At 41.9% G+C, this 24226-nt stretch overlaps 1 protein-coding gene across 2 annotated transcripts in view; it reads right to left on the bottom strand.

Moving 5' to 3' along the window:
- Positions 1–24226, bottom strand: part of Cdep (Chondrocyte-derived ezrin-like domain containing protein) — a 39862-nt gene that overhangs the window by 5499 nt on the left and 10137 nt on the right. The window contains exons 3-11 of one of the 2 annotated variants that reach the window (XM_018018694.2): positions 17043–17275; positions 16756–16977; positions 16448–16691; positions 16228–16388; positions 16095–16169; positions 14219–14325; positions 13875–13990; positions 13561–13807; positions 187–13167 (exon numbers count right to left, since the gene is read on the bottom strand). In XM_018018694.2, the coding sequence (XP_017874183.1) occupies positions 2246–13167; positions 13561–13807; positions 13875–13990; positions 14219–14325; positions 16095–16169; positions 16228–16388; positions 16448–16691; positions 16756–16977; positions 17043–17275 (12327 nt within the window). In that variant the 3' untranslated portion in view covers positions 187–2245. Of the gene's footprint in view, positions 1–186; positions 13168–13560; positions 13808–13874; positions 13991–14218; positions 14326–16094; positions 16170–16227; positions 16389–16447; positions 16692–16755; positions 16978–17042; positions 17276–24226 lie in introns of those variants that run through there. The other variant, XM_018018695.2, reaches the window with a different exon arrangement.

Raw genomic sequence — 24226 nt, 5'->3', positions numbered from 1 at the left:
ATAAATGCAACTAATATCAAATAATACTACAAATTTAATTAAAATTAAAAGCTAATTGTAACCTACAAAATTTATAAATCGATTGATTAACCAATACAATAATAATAAATAACTATATAAATTAAGTGAGAAATTTAACTTAAGTAACATCCCATTAAAATTAATAGAATAAATTTATGAAAACACTTTTTTATTTGATTAATGAATTTTTTATTTACTTTGGTTTTTCGGTCTATATAATAAATTTATATTGTTTTAATCGCTTGCATTGTGTATGACTTTTCGTTTTCGTTCATTAAATTGTTTTTAAAAGATTTCAAAATTAGGTGTGTGCATTTGTGTGTGTGTGTGTGTGTGTATATGCGTGTGTATATGGGTTTATATTATCAACGCGTTTTGAAAGCGTGAGTGTTGTTGGAAAGTGTGGAACGAGTTTTCTTTATAATTCTTACTGGCTAAAATTCAGCTAAGATTGTTTTTCTTTTTCTTTAAAACTTTATTGTTTTATCTATATTTATGTAAATTAACTGTAAATAAACACTCATTTGCACTTGAAGGAATTGATTTTAGTCGGATAAATTATTGACAAGTCTTTTCTGAATTTGGAAGTTAGACGCAAGTCTTCTTTGGCTAACAAAAACTGGATGTAAAAACATTTTACAAAAAAACTATATGATCCAATAAAAACTCATTTACCTAAACTAACTAAAAACAGGTACAAACTATATTCAATATGTATTCTTAACATCTGATTAGCACATAGATACAACAAACAATTTGATTCATATAGATTTCTGACTAAGCCTAAACACAATTGAATGCCAATAGAAATGGTAAACCTTTTGATTTAAATACTTTTGATCCGATAAATATGTGAAATTATTGTACCTTGGGAATACCCATAACATATCCTAATAATATTTCTTAATTTTTCTAAAAATTTAATACCGTTTCTTTGCTACACCTTTTGGCTCAGTTGTATGTCTGATTTTGTAAACTTAACTGGGTTTCGCTTAGTTCCTTTGGCTTTTGATTTTATATATAGTACGCTCCATTTTAGCATCTAATATTAGGTTTTGTAGTATTTGTATAGGGTTCTTTTTTGGCACATTTATTTACTATAACTAAAGCTAATACAACTTGTTCTCTGTGAATAATATTGAATCATAGTAATTGATTTGAACGATTGCTTATTAAAACTCTCATCAAATTAAAAACATTCATATTCCACAAAATATATGTATATTAAACATATATACATATACATAATATGTTTACATATATCTATAGATTTATATAAGCTGAATAAAAATGAAATCTTCATTTATCAAATGAAATAAATGCTTTTGCATTACGTAAATACCAAAGAGATCGGATGTTGGCTCAGGTATAATAACTTACCATATCATAATTTTTGTTTTCACATTAAGATTAAACATATAAACCTATTTGTTGCTGAAAACTCAGTTAAATGTACTTATAATTATAGATATAGTATGTAAATTGAAGCTTTGACACATTAACTGGAACTTATAGCATAGGTAAATACAATAATACTGATTAAGTACTGATCGTAATTCAAATACTTGTTTTAATAAATATTTAATAATCTTTTTGTTCAACTTTAATATTAAAACACGTTGATCGTATTCCTCCTTAATTTCATTGTTTTAGCTAAATAACAATTAAGTACTTGATGTAGGTATCTTATTTTTCGTTATTCGATGATTAAACAGTGCATTAAAATTTACTCAACTCTGACTAGCTTCTTGGAGCTGCTGTTCTATAACATTCGATATATATATTTCTCTATATACGTTATGTATTCCAGCTACGTTAACCATATGTTTCACTGACCATTGACCAACTTTGATAGATTTTGTATTTTCTCTATATATTTTTGTTAAGGTAATATATGTTTGTATATATTTGATTAAAATTTTTAATTAATTTGATTTTTTTCGAACTTTTCTAGATTATAATCATGAATAGAATGTTTTATTTTGCTTTGTTGGATTTTCTTTAGCAGCATTAAACTTTTTTCTTGGATTGTACGATGTTGTTTTGGTATTCTTGTAGTACTCTTAGTTCTTTTTTTTTTGTCGTAAATCAGTCTCAATTATAAATAAGTTGGTTATACATGGATCATGTGTAAAAATTGTCATAGATTTGTTCTAAAAATTTCCAAGGCAACTGAAGAAATGGAAAATGCTGCTGCTGCTGCTTCATCTCCTCCTACATCCTCTTAATGATCACTCAGGTCATCCGAGTCGTGAAACTTGGGCGGCGGATCAACCCGTATATCCAGGCCACATGCATATCGCTCGTATTCTATAGGCTCTGTTTCATAGTCCGAGAGAAAGTCTGGATAGGGCAACTGTTGTCGTTGTGGCTCGACTTGGGGCGGAACGCGGCCACGCCTAATAGTGCCCATGGCACTAGGTCCGGCGCCGCTATCTTCACTCGAGTTCGCCATATCCTCACGAGATTCATACTCGCTCTCCTCGGGATTACAGTAGTTGCGTCCATGATACGGCTGCTGTTGGCTAGCATTCGAGCAACTAGGGGCCTGGGAATCTTCGCGTTTGAGCTGTCGCTTCTTGGTGCGTGCCGGCTTAACGGGCTGTCCACTGGCCGGTGGCATTGGATGATTGGCAGGCGCCGGCCTCTCGACCATCGGCTGATACATAGGCTTGGTTATGTGCCCCAAGCGATCATAGCGCGGGAATCCCATTTCATCCACATTGTCGCTCATGTCCAAGCTCTCAAATTTGCCAGCGGTGCCACTATATTGCGGATAGTCCTCATAATCATCTGTTTGCTCGTGCTCTTGCTCCTCATCGAATTCCATGTACTGGTCATCACGCTGATACGAATATTCTGAGCTGCCAGAGTCCATTTCGGGTAAATAGCCCTCAGAGCATTCGCTGCTCTCCGCCTGCTCCAGCAGCGCGGCTGCGTTCAAGTTGGCTCGCATGCGTTTCACGGGCAGCTGGCGTTTCTTGCGATAGCCACGACTTCGCAGCTGCTGTTTGGCATCCTGTCCACGCACATCCAGAGAGCTGTCTGTGTCGTTGCCGCTGGGCGGGCTTTTCATCACATTCGCAGCTGCGGCGGCAGCAACTGCTGCTAGCTGACCGGACGAGCTCTTACGAGGCGGCTTCTGGATCAACTGGTTTGGTGGCGACTCAGAGCTCAGGCTGCTGGAATAGTAGGGCGAGCAACGGACTAATTTATCGGCACGTTGCGGCATCTGTGGAGAGTTTGGCGCCGTGCTTTCGCTGTTCAATGTGTTCGTTGTGGTTGTCGTATTGGTTGCCGAGGAGGTGGAGTGCGCATCGCGCTCTTCGTCAATACGCATAGGCAACTCTTGTGAGGATTGCTGTGATTTACTCAGCATGTGCTCGTGGAAAGAGCTCGATTGCCGCAATTGCTTCGACGTGGTTTTAAACTCTCGTATCTGCGTCTTGGAGAGCGTCTTGTCATCGTAGCTATGATGCTTGGCCAGTGGCTTGGGCGGAGGTGCCCCCACATGACCAGGCAAGTCGTTAGGCGTTACTATGGGCGGCACAGTAGGTACCGGCGGCGGTGCCGGTTTAGGGGCGGGCGTTGGCTTAGTTTTAGCAGTCACCACCGCTGCCGCTGTTGCTGCCTCCTCTGCTTCAGCAGCAGCCGCTGCCTGCTCCGCCAGACCTGGTTGTTTCATCTTGTTGAGCAGTGCCTGCATTATGGGTCGAGTCACTGCTGGCTTAGGCTTTGTGGGCGGTTGTGGTGCGCGTGGCTTTTGGCGAGTCTGCTGTGCTTGTGATTGTTGGGTTTGAATTTGCGTAGTATTTGTAGGAGCTGATGTGTGTAGCGGCACAAACTCCTGGCTCTGATAGCGCTCCGTCAATTTCTCGCTGTGCGCATACAAACGCTCCACGAATGGTGACTCCGACTCGGAGCATATCTCCTGGCTCTGATACAGCTTGGACATCATTTCCAGCGAGCGTCGCTTTCGTGCTGCGGCACTTGTTTCAGGGCCCGCTGATCCCATGGGCTGCTGTTCGGCTTGATCCTGAGAGCTACGCGCCTGATTGCCATTGCTGCCGCTGCGTCTGTGTATCTGCGGCAGCGAGCTACGCTTCTCCTCACTGGGTGAACTTAAGCTGGGCTTACTGCCCATTCTTGGCTGCTTCAAGGGCATATACTCTCCGGGTACCACGCCCACTAGTGTGCGACTGCTCGACGTGGACCACTCGCTGATGGTTTGCGCCATTTCAGTTAGCGTTAGAGTCGTATCGTCGCTGCGCGTGGCCGAGGTGGGCTCGCTCAGCTTATCAGTTTCCGAGTTCGACAACATGTCATAGCGCAATCCATCCGAGGACCCGTTATCTCCACTAAACTTATGTGAATAGCTTCCGCTTTGCTCGTTTAGGCTCTCGGCAGATTTGTTGATAGAGCTCATGCTAGACTTGGTCTGATTTGATTTTTCACTCTTGGCACACGAATGTGTCGAGACGGCTGAGAGACTGTCAGATCCGGAGAGGTTTGCGTACTGTCGCACTGTATTGGTGCCTGTAGACCACTCGGAAATACTAAGACCAATTGAAGTGTCCTCGGAATGGGAGCTATGGGTGCATTTCTTCTGCTGCAAGCCCATGCGCACAGTGCCATCAAGATCGGTGCCAATGGAGCTAGTCTCCTCCTCGGAGTGACTGGAATGGCTGCACTTCTTGCAGCTGCCACCGCCGCTGCTCAAACGTGCCTCATAGTTGCGACGTACCGTTGTCTGATCATCCAGATAGGTGCTTCCCGATAAAATATCGTCTATAGATGTGTCCGAATTGTTGGAGCCACGTGAAAGCTTGCGCAGCTGAGCATCTGGCGATATCTGCACCTTAATGGTGCCAGGCATAAATACGTCATCATTGGAAAACAGCTCATCCTCGGAAAGTGGGCTACGCGGCGCCGGCGATCGTGTTGGTTGTGCAACAATTACTTCCGGACTGGAGCCTTTTCGTAGTCCAGCAGTTGCTCTTGCCGTGGGCTGCGTGGAGGATGTGCTGCAGCTGACATTAAACGATGAGGACAGGCAGGAAGCAGCACTTAGCGTAGTGCTCAAGCAGCTAACTGTATCCAATTGTAGATCCTCGCTGCCGAAATCTTTGTCTTCGAAAGCAGCGGACATAAGATAAGCTGTGTCTTCGTATGGCAACACCTTGGCCACATCGGGAGGACCAGCAGCGTTCGCTTCCTCGTCTAAGACAACTTTGTCGGCATTCTGCACCTCGCTAGCATAGTACGTTTCGATGCTCTCTACCACAATAGGCGCATCGATGGTACTGGAGGGCGGCGATGGCCAGTCCACCGAATCTTGTGATTGTTGGAATGCCATGCTGGCCTTCCAGCAGAATGACTTGGGCACCGGCTTGTCCAAATCTGGCATTGCATACATACTCTCGGCCGGTTTGACGGGCACATGATCAAAGGGTATTTCCGGCAAAGGCCAATCCTCCGAGTCTTGACTGCCTGCATTCGAGAGGCACATAAGAGTGTGCCGCTCCAGATCGTCCGGTTGCTGTTCATCCACATGTGTTACCGAGAAGCGACCTGTCACTAATGTTGGTGACTTTGGTTCATTGAAGCTACCAATACTGCTGAGCCGATCCGCTGTGGCCGAATCGCAAGGAATTTCTGGCATTTCCGCTGAGGTGCGACGATCCGCATCCGATATGTAGGCTAAATTAGTATTGCTTCGCGAATCAGAGCTCAGACTAGGCTGATGATCTGTGGATCCAACTGATTCATCGCGAATACTGACCGAATGCGTGGAGGCCTTGCTGACATCATCTTCTATGCTAGACTTTTCAGAGGCTGTGCTGCGCTCTGAAATACGTGAGAGCGTACGGCCTAGCGTAAACCCTGTACTATAACCTATAATATCTGTGGGATTGACACCGATGCCACCCAAAGTGCTAGTCATTGCAGGATAGCCAAAGGTTGTGGGAAAATCATTAAGATCATCTTGATAGCTGGTGTCACTTTCTTTTTGCTCATCCGGTGACACTTCCTTGACATCGCTATCTGAGGAGTCGCGCAATGGATTCTGTGCATCGTAACGCTCATAGCCACCGTCGGTTTCTACGTGATGCCAGGGATCATCAGTGCTGGAGCTGTTGGAACTTTCGATGGGAAATGCTTTCCAAGTGCTTTGCTGCTCTTTCTGGGCCAGCTCTCCACGGCGCTGTGCTGCACCTAGCGACCCAGAGCTGCTCTCTGTTTCGAAGGAGCCACGGGATTCGACGCTCAATGAACCTTTTGAATCAAAGCTGGACTTCGATTCTTGTGAGCTACGATCGCTGCCAGATTTTGCAAGTTCAGCTTTGGTTACCGACAGTTTTTTGCCCGCATTAGCACGCGCTGGCTTTTCTATTCGGGGCGGTTTGCGGGAACCACCAGAGCTGGATTCACTGTCCTCAGTTCTTTGAAGTATTTTGGCAATTCGCTCCTCTATGGGATCAAGGTAAGATTCGGTGCTGTTGCCTAAATCAATGGGACTTTGTTTTTCAAGTGTGGGCGTTGTAGGCTTTTTTATGATTATCTTTGGCTCATTGGTCGGTGTCTGCTCGTTCGACTCGGTGGGCGTGATTTCAGTTTCATTGGCCGCCACATCTAGCTTGAGCATGCGCTGTTTCAGTTCCAGACATTTTTTAGCTTCCTCATTGCCAAAATCTTGTGATATTCCCAGAGGACGTGCTATGGAGCAGCTAACACTGGACTCCTCCTCGACGGAACTCTTCTCCTTCACGGATAAGCTCCAGTCCTGCTGGCGCTGTGGGCTGCTGTCCTTCTCACCACTTGTCCAAGAATCTGAGCTTTTCGATTTATCACTTTGCTTCTCCAGGCTGTATTTTTTCTTACCTTCGGACGTATACTTCTCAAATGTTTCTAGTACTGACTTTTCAATCATTGGACTTGCATTGGGTGGAGTAACTAGTATATTCAAATCAGATGTTGGAGTTGCACAATTGGAGTACTCTAACGGTATGGCATCCTCCAATGTAGCTTGAGTCTCTAAGGCGTTCCGATCTGCTTCTAAGGTACGCTGCTCATTGTCTGAGGTATCTGAACCAATAAACTCATCGCACTCTACGGTTATCCATGAGCCTGTCTCATCGCTGCGACTGCGATCTAAGCTTAATCGGTTCACATCTTGGCGATCCACTTTTAGATGGCGACGCTCTGATGAGTTTTCATCCTCTTCAATGGAGGGTTCCTCGCATTCAATGGTGGGTACTCGATGTGGGTAGACCTCTGGCGGTGGTACTGGCGAGTGGCTTTCATCCACCGAAATAAACGAATCCAAACTATCAGCTGTGGAAGCCTTGCGACTGTGTGTATAATCACTATCACGTGTGTCCTCTGAGGGCAGCGAACGCTTGAGAATCTCGAGTGAACGACGTTCAGAAATAACAGCCTGCATATCGATATCTTCATGAACATTATACTGATGTGCAAACATACGGCGATCTCCAATGGCACTTCGTACAGAGGCCGTAGGTTTATCCTCAACTTTTTTTGGCTCTGACGCTGCCTGTTTCTTGTCATCTAAGCTGCGAGCTTTTACATCAGTGGCTAGGTAGTGATGCTCTGCTGGTTTCTCTAAGCTACTCGATTTGCCGTCAAACCTTTTATGTACAACACTGCCTTCGATTTTCTGTTTAATTTCTTGTGCTTTTGCTATTTTCTTCGGTGATTTAATCAGCATGTCTTCGGGCACGTCTGATTTCTCTGAATCCTCAAAAGACTTATTACGATCCTCAAAACTGCGATTGGCCTTATCCAGTTTATCCGGACTGCGCCCCTCATCAAAGCTGCGGCTGAACTTGACTAGTGATGTGTCCAACTTGCGTGGTGCTTTGGCAATTAGGACATGATCCTCCGCTTTAGACTTGAATTCCGTTTCAATAATTATCTTATCGCCATCAGTTTTCACCAGTATCTTATCCTCTGGAGCTGGAAAAGCGGGCAGAGTATCTTTTACAGGACTTAGCATGGTTATAGTCTGCTTCATTGCTGATTCGTACAGTTTTTGTTGTCTCTCCTTGCGTTTGGCTATGTCTGCCTCTGTTTCTTCTTGTGACTTGCTCTTGTCCTTGCTTAAACGACGCATTTCAATGGAGCGTGGACGCTCTTTGGGACTGGACTTTTTGCTACCTCGACCATCTTTTCCGGCTTTTATATCATCCGCACTGGTGCGCCGCGACTCTGGCCGACTGCGTGACATGGGCTTGCCCTTGTATGGTTCTGAAGTTTTTAGCTTGCCTTTGCCAGTGCTCTCGATGCTGCTAGCCCTAGATACACCCGGCGAGGTCTTTCGCGAGCTGTTGGCTGAACTATACGGTGACCAATCGGTAAATCTATACTTTGGTATATTTAGTATTAAATGATCGCCACTTTTTAGCTTCATTTTGGACTTGCGTTTATCTTTGATCTTGACGCCTTGCAAGGCAATCTTTTCTATGTATTTCAGCTGATTCAGAAGCTGCGCCTCTTCACTATCAATCGTCACAGCACTGAGTACTGAATCCTTTCTATTGGCCTTATAGCTGCTCTGAGTAGGTATAGAACCTGCGCAGGAATGAATGCTATCTGCTGTATCATCATCCTGCTGTGCTGTTTGATTGACACGCTCCAAAGACTTTTCCTCTAAAATCTCACCTTCCTCTTCGAAACCCACGGTATCGTCTTTGGATGAAAACGCGTTCATGGGTGGAAGTCGATGCAAAGAAATGACAGGAGTGTCCAAACTTTTGGTACGACGCTCAGTAGTCGGAGACTGTTGTGTGGCATGTTGACGTTGTAACGAAACCGAGCCCTCGGATAAATTAAGTCGAGCATGAGCGAACAGTATAGGTGCATGTCCTTTGGATCGCATGACTATGGATGAATCAATTATTTCTTCGATTAATTTGACCTTTGATTTTGCAGTTTGTTTTTTCAAAGTATAGTCAATATCTGAACCACTTATCTTCTCCTCATGGCACGTTTCATAGATGTCATCATTGCTGCGAAAGAATTCCGCATGCTCAAAGATTGGTGACGGTATATTCTCATTACGCTGATAATCGTTGGTGCACTCATCCATACGTCGCATTGGTAAATGTGGCTCATCCTCCGATGATGGTATTGATATGGAGCGCTCCGATATACGACGAAGCTCCGAAGCATTGGCATACTGTGGATCAAGCTTTTGTGTATGATACCGACTTTCCAGATCGGCCAGACGACGACACTGTGGTGGAGAGCCCTCAATTTCGGTAGAGCTCATGGTCTGACCTCTACCCCAGGCGGCAGAGATAAGTCGGCTTTGCTCTATTCGCAAAATAGGTTCAATTTCTTTACGTGACTGCGGTGGCGAGAACTCCAGGCGATCCGGTATGGCTTCAGCCGAACCAAAGACATCGTCCGAGTCCAAACTTTCATCATCCGATGAGAAGGATGTAATTCTTGTTTTGCCTTTCTTAGACTTGCCCGATGGCTTTGTTTTGGGTATTACCCTCGGCTTGTTGGCCTTGCGCGCATTCGCCTGCAGTTCTTTGCGCAGACTTTGAATAAGTTCCATTTGTTTCTGTTCAAGCTTTTGTTGTTGCATGCTTTCCGTTCTAGAACTGGTCGCCGAATCGCTTTCGATTTGACTCAGTTTCTTATTTAGCTTTTCCAACGTCGAGGCATCCATTTGCTTGGTTATGTCCCGCTTGGGTGAAGACAGCTGTATGATTGGTATGGTCTTGTCGATTTCCAGTGTTATAGGGTCCACTTTCGATAAATCTATATTTTGCGTAAATAGAAATTCTTTTGTTTCAGCAGGCAATAGACTATCCAGAATATCTGGAAGAAAGTCAGCAGGACCGGGTGTCGGAATAGCACTCGCTTTGGGTGACTTCGGCGATTTTGGAGACTTGGGTGACTTTGGAGATTTTGGTGACTTTGGCGATTTGGGCTTGTTATGTTTTTTGTCATTTGGCGAAGGTGCAGTGCCGTTCATAATATGCCGCTTATGCAGAACATAGGGTATATCTTCTTTTAGAACCTTAGTAAATCGTCGCTCGTATTCGCGGAAGAAGCTCTTGGGCAGCTCAAAGCCTGCCTTGGGTATATCTACTTGCGGAACTGACGGACCATCATAACATTTGGGTATCTCGAAATTTCCATGCGCTTTACACAAAGGTGGAGCGCTGGGTATTTGCTTATAGATATAATCCTCATCACTAGAATCAGCTGGTGTTAAGTCAATCGATTTTTGGTGCATCAGCACATGACGACGTGAATTACTGCCCAAACGAGCTCGATTAGCCAAGGAGTTGGGATCACTTTTGGTGCGTTCCACTGTGGCATGGGCATAGTTTAGTGGGACCATTATCGGATTATATTCCTCAAAGTGTGTCTTGGCCATGAGCTCCTCCTTACGTGTGATTTTCTGATGTGCAACTCGAGCCTGTTGTTTTTCGAACTCCGAGATGAGCTCGGGCGTCAATGGATATTCCGGACTCTGCTTGGACTTTTCGTCTTTAGGCTGCCCTTCCCAGTGCTTACTGTATTTTTGGATGCATTCTATACGATCCTGATCAAAACTAAAGATGTTCTCGCTATCAGATCTTCGACGGAATGCGGAAATTTTGCACGACTGGGAGTTGCTTTTCTTGATGGGTGCCGTTTGATCAATCGAGTCGGTAGTTTGTATATCCTTCTCCTGGCATCGCATACCAGAGGCAGGAGTGGACACAGACTCTGGAGATTTGTTTCCAAAAGATTTGGCATTGCGTTCAATTTCAACATTTTGCAAACTTATCGAGTGAACCTTCGAGGTCTTATGATTCTTGTTGCTTGGGAATGTGGAATAAGTATCACGGCTGTCGTAGAATGAGCTATTAGCCGTGGAGCTATGCGTGTCGGAGAGCAAACAGTCGTGGCTCTTAACCTTTGGCCGGATATACAAGCCTTCTATCTCTGCAGCAGGCTCAACAGCATCGTAATAATCACTCTTCGACTCCTGACTTGACTGTGCAAACTTTTCGTAGAGCTCCTTTTTATTAAACTGTTTGACTTTCTTGCAAGTGGTTGTGGGCATTTCGTAATTACGTCCAAAGCAATCACCCACCAGAGACTCCTTGGAATCTTGACTAGAAGCCACTGATGTCTTGCTTTTGGTGGTCTCTCGCGACTTTTTGCTATCTGTATGATAGAGACTGTCACGTGATTTTTTGCTCGAGTCAGAGCTGCGAGAGATTTTGGTTTCAAACATCTCGCTTTGACTCTCCTGACTAGAAGTGCGCGTAAGGGCCTCTTGAATTTTCTTATAGAAATTACCATCTGACTTGACAGAGAGCTTTTCACGCGGTAAATAACGTGGATCTTCAGCATCCCAAATTTCATTCATTATATCAGCAGCCGACTTAGACTTAACATCAATAGCCGAACGATATTTGGGCTGTTCGGAAACAGATTCGTCATCACTGGGTATGTAGTTACCGGAGTCCAGTGAACAGGAGCGCATGTGATCCTCGGATCGACGACGACCACTAAAGAAATCAATGTCATATTTCTCTAGGAGCTCATAGCTATCCTGTGATATATCATCCTGTGAACCTGTATAGTCCAAATGATGTCCATAGTTGCGTTTGTGTTCTTGAGTGTTATAAGTGCTGCCTGGATAACTCGAGGAATACACCTTGCTCTGAGGCAGCGGTGAAAAGTCCTGATGCGCATCTATGGAGTGGTTCTTAGTGATGTACAACGAGTGCCTAGAGTCATCATAACGAGTCACGGGCGAATCAATGCGATTTGAAGAGAGAAATTCTTTATCGAAAGCAGTCATGGGTTTTGGTTGCTCGCGTGAATAGTAAGTGCTGCTATAGCGCTCAAAGAGATCTTTGCAGGAGCTACTCTTTAGCCAGGATTCACGCTCCACTTGATCATAAATGTTCTCCCCTTCCGGGTCATCATCCTGATCATCCTCATCATCCATATAATGAACAGCTGCCTGTTCGGGCTTAACGAATTGTGCAGTGGAGTAAAGATTACTACCCGTACCCATTTGATACTCTGGATTCTGCTCTGAGCTTCGTTGTGGATGATGTGTTATATAATGGCTATCGTATGAATCCACAGAGTCTACCCCAGATAGCTCGGAGTTTCGCGGCAAAGAATGAGTGTGCCTGGAGTTTTGAGAATCTATAGAGGGTGTCAGATAATTCTCGGATTGTGCTAACTTTGCTCGTTCGTTTTGACCATTTCGCTTTGTACCAAAGCCTGTGCCAAAGTAGGATGACGAAGACGATTCTGAGGGATGGTTAAGATCGTTGTGATATTGATAGTTCAAGCTGTTATAATTTCGTTCCTGGGCAGCAGCATAGGCTGATGTGCTTGGCTGCTGTAGCATAGGCATGGCCACAGGCTGTATGCCCAGCTGCTTAGCCCGCGTGTACTGTAATATGGACTGATCGATAAACTCATCGCTGAAATGCTTCTCGCGTGTCTTGGACTTCGCTTTGCGATTGACGGTGGCATAAATATCATTGCGATCATTCAAATTGAGATGCTCGCTGTTGGATATTTTGTGTTCCATTTGAGCGCTATGAAAGTCTGGGTATTTATAATGGCCCATATCGTTAATATCAGTGTAGATGATGTTATCGGTTTCCGTTTCAGTAGAGTTGGCATTGGCATTGTTAAGCATGCACTGTTTAGACATCGAATAACTGGTACTGCTATAATGGACTGGGGTGACAGTTTGAGATTGGGACTCCTGTGAGTGAAGCGGCTGACGACGGGCATTGGCCATGGCCATGGCTGAGGCCGGTGAGACTGCCGCCATAGTCTCCCGATTGATGGTAGATGCTGTCAAGTCCGAATCCGCTTCCTCCTCGACTAATTCCTCCTCCTCCCCCATAGGCCCCTCCTCCTCCGTATCCGCAGGCTCCAGCAGCTCCTCCTGCTCCTCCAATTCCATGGAGCTGCTGAGATCCACCGAATGACCCGCCGTGTTGCTGCTGTTGATAGTGTTGTTGTGGGTGTTGGTGTTGATGCTGATGAGCTGCGGCGAGGCAGGGGCAAACACTTGGGATCCCAGTGAGACTCGACGAGGCGTGCTGCTGCTGTACAAGTGGGACAAGTGGCTCAGACCTGAACACGCGCAGGGATTAAAAGAATTTGCGTATATTAGGACTGCTTGGATACAAGGGAGCAACCGAAACAAACCGAAAACGAATCGAACTCAAGGGATGATCACAACAAAAAGGCTGAAAACACTGAAAATAATATGCACTATTCGGATTGTATTCGTAGTGGGGTCACAAGTCGACCATTGTCATTAAATTTATACAATAGTTAATAGCCACCACTGTGAATAGAAATGAATTTAAATAATAGATCTAAAACTAAATTAGGCTTAAGTCATGAATAAATATAGAGCTTAATCTAAATCATAGATTAGTTTAAAAGTTGCAATAACGATAACTAAAAACTACACAAAGTTATATTATAAATAAATAATCTCAATTGATTTGGCGCGCTTACCTAAATTGTGATCGCCTTGATGCGCACGACCCGGATCGGGAGCGCGCTGTGCCTGGCTGCTGCTGTGGCTGGGTGAAGTCCACGATTGCGGACCCTGTGGCGAAAGCGAGCGGTTCGAATTCATTTGGTCCATACCCGCTGCCGAGTGGTGTTGACGTTCCGCCGAGCATGCCGCTTCCTCCGTTGAGGTTGGCGATTCCGCTGCATAATTCTTCGTCTGATAGATCTCCACCTGGGCTGCTGTGACCTTTATAGGGATAAGTGCACGTTTAGGATTACAATATCTTAGGCTTTAAAGATAAATTTACACTCACTTGAGAACGCATGTGGTCTGTAGGATTGTCGCGTCGGCGATCCAAGGTATCCGCTGCCTTCTTCGTCAGAGAAGGGGTCGTCGAGTCGCTGCATTGATTGCGATAATCCCATGCCGCTGCAGCGTGAAATTATATTACAAAATATAATAATATAAATATAAAAAGGAATATGTTCAATAGAAATCTATCGCCTTCGTCTACGCATTCAGCTAACAAAACGAGAGACAGATATATAGAGTGTCCGACACTCATTGAACTACATATGTACGAAAATGAAACGATAAGCGATAAATGATAAATCATGAAATATAATAATCGAACAATTAAACAAAACAAATACAAACCAGTGTCAATTGGGAGTAGGGGATTGGCTGAAATGCTGGAATTCACATACGTATGCGACTGACTTCGGCTACTAGCATTCAGTGGCCCTTGCCGGAACGACTGAGACCTGCAGCAAAAGAAAAGACAAGAGGATACCACGATTTTATTTTCACATGCTCAGTTGTTTTTTAGAAAGCAACTTTTATTTTGTGTTTAGCTTTATTTTTTTTTTTAATTAGATTTTTTTTTTTTGTATTTTAGATTAAGTTTTAGTTTGGATTAAGCACAGTTGGTTTTTGTTTGAGCAAAAAGACTCAGAAAATTTTAGTTCTTTAGCAAAATGCATCAGTTTTGGGTATTTACAACAGTACAGAAGAAATTTAAATAATAATTGCAATTAAATAATTATATCGTAGAATACAACTTAAAATACACACACAACATTTAGGGTATCAAATAGGTATGGGTTACTCCTAGCATATCATCTTAATGTTTGGAGAGTAATATGAAGCACTACAAACTAGTTATATAGCCTCATACGCCATTTATATTGCAATAGTTTTTTTTTTCATCTTAACACATTGTCTTGTATAGAATAGCATATATTTAGTAGTGTTTGTAGTTGGGGTTATTATAGTTAGAGTATAATACAGACTAAACTACTTAAGTAAGTAGATAAATGTAAGTTCGTAAGTTAGAACACACACAACTAGTTACTACACATTGAGGGGGCGTAATGGGTGGCAAAAAAACGTGATTTGCTGTGAATTGTGTACAGTCTAAACAAAACACAGTTTTTACAAAGGGGAGGTGGAAAAAGAAAAGCAGCAATTCAAAGACACAACTCCCAAATCGATGGGGACAATCGTCTAGGCTAGTTGGTATATTATAAATGCAATACACGATATGAAACAGAATTGTGATAATGCGAATGTAGTTTAGTATAGTCTATGATTGGGGTATTGGGTTTAACGCTAGGGTTTTTAGAATGACTTTTTGTTTGATTCAAACACATAAGTATGACATGTAAAATTAGTACTCATAAAAACGTTTCCAATTGCCAATTTTAGTATACAAATAAAAAATTTACTTTATAAGTTTGGTATACACACGAAAATAAAGGTATAAACTAAACAAAACAAATCAAAATTTTCGAGTTTAAAATTCTTTTGTCGTTTACTTCTGTACAATTTGCTACAAGCTTTATTTTTACATTTTTCTTTGTTTTTGTTATATTTTTATTTTTGTGCTTTACTTTGTTCTTAAGACCAATTGGGTTTTTAATCCTCTTCTCTTTTCTCTTCAACTTGAGGCCATATTTTGACCAAGTTTTTGGGAAGTGTTTGTGTGATATTTCTGGAGTAGGACTTGTGGGATATTGTAAATAAATTTTGAAAAATAAAGTTGTGTAGAGAATTCATAAGCAATTCAATTAACAATAAATAACCAAGTGTTAGTTAATATGAGCACGCTGATGATTTATAATGTGTACGCATGAGTTTTAAAAAAAGTGGTTTGAGGTCTGGTAACTGTATTCATAATTAGTTGGCTTAGTTTTGAAGTTGGGTTATTGGTTATTCATATGGGGGAGGTATAAGCTTAAAAATTGTAATTTTCAAAAAGATAAAAGTAAGCAAAGCTTTAAAAACAAGTTTACTTATTTGATAAGTGAAATATGATTAGATATTAATTTGTTGGCAGTCCATACTGTTAAAATGCTGAAATGCTGTTTATATCATATCAGTATAAAGTTTTAAATAAAAATTATTTGTATGGTATAAACAGCCTTTACAGAAAATAAATAAAAGTATTTATGAAACTAAAAAATATCTTTAAAAGTCTTACTTTTACATCAGTTATTAAATTGCCTTGCCTTATCCTTGTTCTTTAACCTACCTTTGGAAGTTCTGGCGCTTTACGTAATTCTCCCGCACAAATTCAATAATTTGTTTCTGCGTTTTGCCGCTGTAGCTGTAAATTTAAGATGAGTTGAGAAAAGTACTTCTGTAATTGAATATTTAGCCCATACCGAAAAGAGCTGCCGCGTGAGAGCACACGAGTTTTGCGCCTGGGCGTGCTCTGCACGGTCGTACATCGAAAGAAACCATGATTCTCGACGCACTTCTTCCAGAAGTTTTTGCACTCATTGCGACCTTCGAAGAAGAACTCTACGGTGTCTTTATAGTAGCCCTGCAAGAGAGTAAAATACAATTAATAAAACAGTCTAATTATATAACTCTTAGACTTACGTAGCCCTCGGGATGAAGCTTGACCAGAAAACGTTTGCGTTTGAAGGATATCTTGCGTATCTTGGCCCACGAGAAGGTATTAATACGCGTTATATTCTGAAACACGGTAATACCCATGTGCGCTACGGCTAGGTTTAGCGGCACGCCCTCCACATCCTTGGCCGGGTGCATTTTCATGCCATAAAGCTCACAGCGACGCGCTGTCTCCAGCAAATTTAGGTCAGCCTCAGCAGGCGATTGGCCGCTGCACAAAGCAAATGTCAAATGCGTTAACACAATCCTTATATAATATGAATTATATAGCTTACAAGTGCTTCTTGTGATTCTCCATAATCTTCCGTTGCATGGTCGCATCCTGGTGCGGCACAAAACGATAGGAGGACAAATACGTGTGATCTGGATAATCCTCGGGCACATAGTCGCCACACGATGCCTGCACTATGTAGCTGGCCATGAGGGCCGCGGTATTGTCATTGCACTGCAGGCTGCCCGTGGCCAAATCGCGTTTGATTTGCAAACAGAACAGGTATCTAAGAGAAGTAAAAACAATATTACGTAAACAACTTTTCGTGGAATATACACTTTTAGCAGTTACCTGGTATATTCCTCCTCCAGCTGTGCCGGATCTGGCGTATAGAATTTGATACAGAATCGTAGCACAGGATCGATGAGAGATAAGCCCACTTGACGGTTCATCGGCTTCTCTAGATCCAGCCAATATTTGGTATGTGTGGATATTTCCTGATACTCCAGACCGAAATAGTCCGCCTCCAGCAAGTTAAGCTGTCTACAGACTTGCTCAAAGAGTACGCGACCCAAGGCCTTGGCCTGCCAAAAGAAGACGAATCAAATTAAGTAGCCATAAAATTAACTGAGATTCAACTGAATTGCTAAAATTGCTTTTTGGTAAATTAAAGCCCTTGAAATTTAGGAGACCTTTAGCATACGTTTGCATTTCCTTACTTTGCAATTCTGATTTGCTCTGCAAAGTTATGTGAAATGTTATAAGAAGGCTCGCTTAGCTCTGGAGAACATATTTATAAAGCAGTTGAAAACTTGGCAACTGTGCCACAAATCTGAGCGCCACATAAATCAACAGCCACGACGCGTCGTTGGCCTAGCTCTTTGTCTTGCTGTTGTCTGCCACACGCCATTAGGGTTGATTAAAAATGCCATTAGATAGCGTTAAATAATAAATATGTATTTGCTGTTGCTGTTTTTTGTTTTTTTTTTTTGTTTTAGGAATTTGCTCTCGAATCGCAGTGACCCCCAGTTCGTTTGCTTTTCGCTCAATTTGGCAGCGGACAAAGATCTGAACGACCTACATTTTATCTTAACTTAATTGCAGCCAGAGACGAGATGCCTAGGCAGCCAAGTGGCCCAGTTATCAGGCGGGCAGCAGTAGCTGGGGCGAGGCGACAACTCAATTGAAATTTATTTAAATGCAATCAACCGGCCATCGCCCACAAGTCAATTGACGGCGTGTGCTAACGCTCGAATGAACACGGATTAAATTTTTAACAAACTTAACGAGCTTAGTCTGCGCAATTGCATTCGTCACGCCCTTAAGCCCACAACCAGAATATGCTGCTTACTGAGTAAATTGTGCATAAAATTGATGGAAAAACATTTGTTTTCTAAAATATTCAACACTGTGGCAACGCCAGCATCAAATATTCAACTGACTGTCAAAAGAGTAAATAGATTATACAACAATTTAACAAGCTGAGTTTGCATAAATTATATTCTCAAGCCTTTTGATTTATTCAGAATATATAAGTCTATAGTCTAGCCAGAATTTCAATCTACATCAATAGTTTGATTTACTTAGAGAGGCTTGACAATAGAGTATAATATAGGTCCACATACAAAATACAAATAATACGTCACAATCAAAGGCAAATAAATCATGTCTTTTATATTTAACGAAAATTAAATTCATATAAATTCCCAGCCGTTCTTGCTTACATAGTTAAAGCACGCGCTTGACTTTTAATCACCTAGCAAAGAATATAAATTTCTTAAGCTGTCATCTATTTACGCACCCAACACAAATCGGTTGAAATGAAGATTTCATCAACAAGGGCTTATTAATGATCCATTCACTGCCAACACCTATTGTCCTTGGGATGTCCTTCAGTTCGCTAATACGTTAAGTGGCGAACACATGTCTAGATTAGAGCCATCTGGCTTACACACAAACACACTTATGCTAATTTTGGGCTATGGCAACCCCCGCAAGGACATGAGTGCCACTCCATGTCCTGAGCAGCTGCTACACCTTTGCACCATTAGGCAAATGGAAATGTTATTGACATTCCTGCAGAGTATATACATATGCCAAGGAACTGTTGAGAATGAATGAAGAGAACTACTGCAAAGTCTGTTTCCAACAGGCAATCAGGCAAAGTGCCCTGGCCAACAGTTCTTCGATATTTACAGTTGACTTTGGTCAGTTCAGAGGACGTGACAAAACGTAATTAAATTTTTAGCCAGCCTACAGTTTTCTATTTGTATTTTGATATTTAAATATTTATGGTTGATTTTGGTAATTTAGTAAAATGGTTTTTGGGTGCGGTCAGGATATAGGTATAAATATTTATTTGTAAAAAATATATGCAATTTAATTAAAATGTATCTGTCAAATCCGCATGCTCCACAAACACAACGTCATAAGCCATAGCCAAATGCTATTCGTCCCCTTTCTTTTTTAATTGAAATGTGAGCTGAAAGCAAACAACGAGTTCAACTAAAACAATGAAATAACAAACAATGTGCCGACACAAAGGAATAGCTGATGCATTTTTTATGAGTAAAGAGAACGACGAAAATAAAAATAAAAATGAAAATAGAATAGTAGAAAAGTTGCGCAGCATTTTATTTTTTATTTTTTCTTGGGTTTTTAAGGTCAATTGGGAATTTTGTGGGGAAGTGCGATACATTCAAAATGTGAACACAAACTCTGATTTATTATGTAAAAGGTTTGAAAACTTCAGGCATCAATTGTTGCAACTGGATTATATTAACGGACTGTGGCTTTTAACTTAAATGTGAGTTGGATACGCTGACTAGCTACAATTGATTTATAAAAAATTACAGCCAGTAGCTCAGACTGAAAATGCTGATAATTAATTTTCTGGAATTCGTATAGGGAATAGTAAAAATATAGATTATATTTCATGTAAAGGCAACTCTCAGCTGGTTTAGTAATTAAGCTTCAACTGGCATAGTTTAATGATTATCAAGTGGAATGCTAAGAATTAGTTCCTTCAAATTCAGAATCTTTTAAGAAAAGTACTTAAAAAAGAACTGCAGGCAAGACTTATTAAATTACGTTAGCATTTTCATTTCATTATGAAATCTATTTAATGTAATGGTTCTCTCTGTAGTTCATAATTGGATTTGCCAAGCGTTGATAACTTGCTGCCCACAATTTAACAACATCGTTTGCGGTTGCAAAAGCATAATTTAATTGCCGTTTGTTATCACAGCTAAACAATGAATTCCCTTTCGAATGCAGTCAGAAAACAATTTGGGAAATTTGAGGAAATCTCATTTCACTGCGGCTCCACCACTGGGACCAGCCTTCTGGCACTACAGTTTCAACTAATTGTCAGACTATAGTTAAATTTGCACAAGTTTTTCACAATAACTGAAGCATATTTAATTTAATTTCAGCAAACAACAGGAGCGCAAAAAAAGGAACAAGGATAACAAGGGAGAGAAGCTTTTTGTTGAAGGCAGATTGTACGGGTTTGCCCATGAGAGAATCTGCTCCAGAAACTGCAGTGGCTGTCGGAGGTGGAGCAGCGGGGGCAGCAGCAACAATGGCCCCAAAAACCACGCCCGAACTTTGACATTTTGCCTGCAGATAGCAATGGGCGGCATTTTATCTGTGTCTGGCATGGTAGGCCAATTCACTAAGCCAATTTGGGACTTTCAGCAGCTACAATCAGCCAATTAGCTTTGGGCGCGGCTACGGCAAATGTTAAAGGAAGAGGGCGAAAAATCACAGGAATACCGAATGCAAACAACAGAGTGAGAGAGAGAGAGAGACAGAAATAGATGCAAAAGGCAGCTGCCTCACTATCCTGCAGGTGTTTTCTCCTGGGGAGTGCTAGCCCCCGCAATCTAACTGCAATGCTTTCCGCCTTTTGTTCTTTTATCAGCCAAGAGACACTCGTACACATACAGTTGTTGTTTGCCCATTGAGACAGCTGCCGGGCGCAATAAATTTGCAGTTATGCGGGCGCCTGTAACCAGAAACCTAATGGAGAAGTTTATGAAAGCTGCCAACGGAAATCACTAAGTGCACAAGGGCTTCAGGATTTGTCATTTAATGTCTGAAAGGAAACGATAAGCTGCTTGCTATAACATTCAACAAAAGCTGCATGCTATGAAACTCAGATCCATAATAAATAGCCTTTCTATGTACATATTGTATAAATAGCATTATTCTTTATATATATTAAGCCAATTTACAACAATATATTTATAGACAACAGTGGAAATAATAAGGTAGCATCAAGCAAGTTCAGGTTTTTGCATTAGTTTCTCTTGCTTCGACAATCCGTTTTATTCGTGAATACTTAATTCGATTTGGTAAACTTAATGCACCAAAGAGCATGCATTTCCCTTAGCTACTCTTGCCATCAAGTGCAGTGAAAAGCCTTTTCCAGTACCTGCAAATAAATCCTATTTATAGTTGAGAAGTTGCCTCAAAGCACCTGCCAACGAAATGTGACCTGCAATCGCATCAATCTTCAGACTGAAACTGCTGCCAAATGGAAGCCAAGCATAAATGAAATTGCATTAATATATAGAAGCATGCGCCCTGCTTCCTCTCCTGCTCTACATACATATATATATAACTCGAAATTTGTATAGTAATGTATAATTGTATATAAGGGAGTCTGGGCAACGGCACATTCTGCAAACACGCATAAGAGATTAATGCGACAAGTGGAGCGCAGCAGCGAAGAGGATTGGGAGCGGAGCCTGTGGCTGGCGCTGGGACCTGTGCTTGGGCGTGGCAGGGCATTCACATTTTCTGGCTGGCAGCCAAAATGTATTCCGGCCTAACAAGAGCACAACAAACAGGCAGCCAGCCAACAGCTGAGGCAACACACAGAAGCTGCCGACAAATCAACAAATTTTCCGTATCAGCCCCCCCCTCCACATACCACACGGTAGCTTGCGCCAACCCCAGACAGACCTGGTTTGGGAGGTGTTGCGGATGCTGCCAACTCCAAAAATAAACGTTTTTTTCTACTTTGTATTGTGTCTATGCTCAGTATACACAGAAAATGGAAAAAGAGAATGCGAGAGAGAACTTTTTAAACAAATATGATATATCAATATTCTAGATAGGCATATTGATATTGATTCGGGATTGAATTCACCATTTTTAACGAACGGAAGTTATTGAAGTAGGGTTTTCTATGAGGACTAACTTTTAGTTTTTCTCTTTTGACTCAAGTATTGCTTGTTTCTTTTTTCCCTGCCTACTCTGTGGTTCATTTGAGGTCCACGAACTGTAACCAACACACACACACTTAAACATGTGCCCGATTGTTGTAAATGTAGTTGTTGTTTTTGTTTTTTGTTTTTGACTGCATTTGACCACAAATCACATTAATACAAACACACAGCCGCTGTCCTGCTCCTGGTTTTCTTTTTTGCTGTGTTGCGTTTTCCTTTTTGCTCAATGTGTTTTCAGTCTTGTTGGGTTTTGTTAATGGGTTTTCTAGTTGCTTTTGTTGTTCCACTTCCTGGCTCCATTAGCCCAGCAGCTAGCCAAGCAAAAGGCTTACTCGGTTTTTAGTTGAAGTGGCCACGCCCTGGCTGGCCCCCCTTGGCCCCTTTCTGCCACGGCAAACTTACGGCAGACACACATTTCAAAGGTTTCGCTCACTTCAACATGGCGTGGCAAAAAGAATGCTGGATAAAATGTTGCAACAACAAAATGGCTCCTGTTAGTCACACCATTGTTATACCCTTTACGCTAGCAATATTGGGTATGCTAGGCAGGAAGCAGAACCTTGCGGAAATATGTCTGATAGCGAATAAATTCTGATTACTGATTAAATCATATGCCAGCCTTAGCAATTCTATATAGAATTGCTATTCAACTTTTATTATATTTTAAGATCCATACAATATACATAATATAGGGTATACAGTTCGTATATAGTCTAGTGAGTCAAGTTTAGCGACACACTTAAGCTGTTGTTGCGGCTGCTGTCGGCATTGTTGTGCGGATATGCGTTGTTGGTGTGTTGGTGTTTGTGAGTGGGTTGTTTGGCTTGGTTTAAGAGTAAACCCTTGTGAACCAGTTGCACTTGAGGCGCTGCTGCTGCTGCTGCTGCTGCTGCTGCTGTTGCTGTTGCTGTTGCTGTTGCTGCTGCTGCTGCTGCTGCTGTTGCTGCTGGTAGTTCTGCAAATGTTGAGCGCTTTTTAAAGTGCCACACAAAACACTATTTTATGGCAACGATGGCCCCGCCTCGAACCCTTTGCTGATGGCACCCCCGCATCTCCGTTTAAAAACGCCCAGTGCGGACTTATTAAAAATTGAAGCACGTAACAAATTTGTGTGCCAGCAAAGCGCAAGTATACTGTATGTAATATCTCCTCAGGCCCGCGCACACACTGCGTATACGTAACGCCGCTTGTGCAATCGAATGAATGAGGGCTGCAGCTTTATAAATAGATTCACCCCCAAAGCATATTCTGCACTCAGTTGCCAACCACAATCAACCACAGCTTGTATTTTGCAATATCACTTTGCGGTCGTGGCAATTAATGCACCGTTAACTAAGCGCCAGTGTGGTCAAGAGCATTATGTGTAAATAGGGTTGATCGGGTTGATAGTATTTGATGCATAGACACCCATGCCAGAGTATGCCAGAGTCGAAACTAGTCATTCATGGTTATGCAACTGGTAGCATACAGAACTTTTATGATTGTACATGTTTATACGTATGTGAATATAGCCCTAACTGGCAACAAATATTATCTTTAGTAAAGCACACAAGTGCTTACATACCTAATTTCAAAGCTCTGCTGCATAACGACCTTGAGTTCATACAGATAGCAATATTTAATTCATATCGTTAAATAATAAATTACAGCTGCCCATCTCTCATGCTCCTAAGTTACGATTACAGGGTATTGTTGGCCTTCCAAATGCCCTGCGGTTTCATATTTTATTCTGGTGGGTCAGCAAAACGACAACCGCATATTTAGTGAACTATTCTATGTGAGACCTTAAAAAATGTTAAGTATTTTAACATAGCTGCATAACTCTAGAGCTCTTATGCAACATATACATAGTGTCTATCTTAAGAAGCAATTTTTGTTTTCTGTTTTGGCTTCCTTTTTCGCTATGGCATTAAAATTTTCGCATTCATAATTTTATTAGAGGCATGAATAAAAAGACTTTGGGCATGAACGCTCTTCAATCTTCTGTTTTATTGCAGTTTTTAGCGTTTTAGCTGTTGGCTTTCCGGCTTTTCAACATTTCATTTATTTGCCATGACACAGAATTTTTCTTTTTCCTTTTCGCATTTACTTTGACGCCAATTTATTTATCTAACAAAAGGCTTTACTGTTCCGTTTTTTATTATTATTATTCTGAGCACATTCTTTGGAGCTTATCTGGTTAGGGGCAAGGCAAAAGCAAACGAAAAGTCAACAATTTTGCTGATAATGCATATATAAATACATATACATATATGTATAGCGAAACTTAATAGAATTATTGTAAAGTTGTTGCGGCAC

The sequence above is a fragment of the Drosophila arizonae genome, chromosome 2 (assembly GCF_054131065.1).
Source record: "Drosophila arizonae isolate 15081-1271.41 chromosome 2, UAZ_ARI_1.0, whole genome shotgun sequence".
Taxonomy (NCBI): Eukaryota; Metazoa; Arthropoda; class Insecta; order Diptera; family Drosophilidae; genus Drosophila; species Drosophila arizonae.
This window is presented reverse-complemented; position numbering and strand designations above follow the sequence as displayed.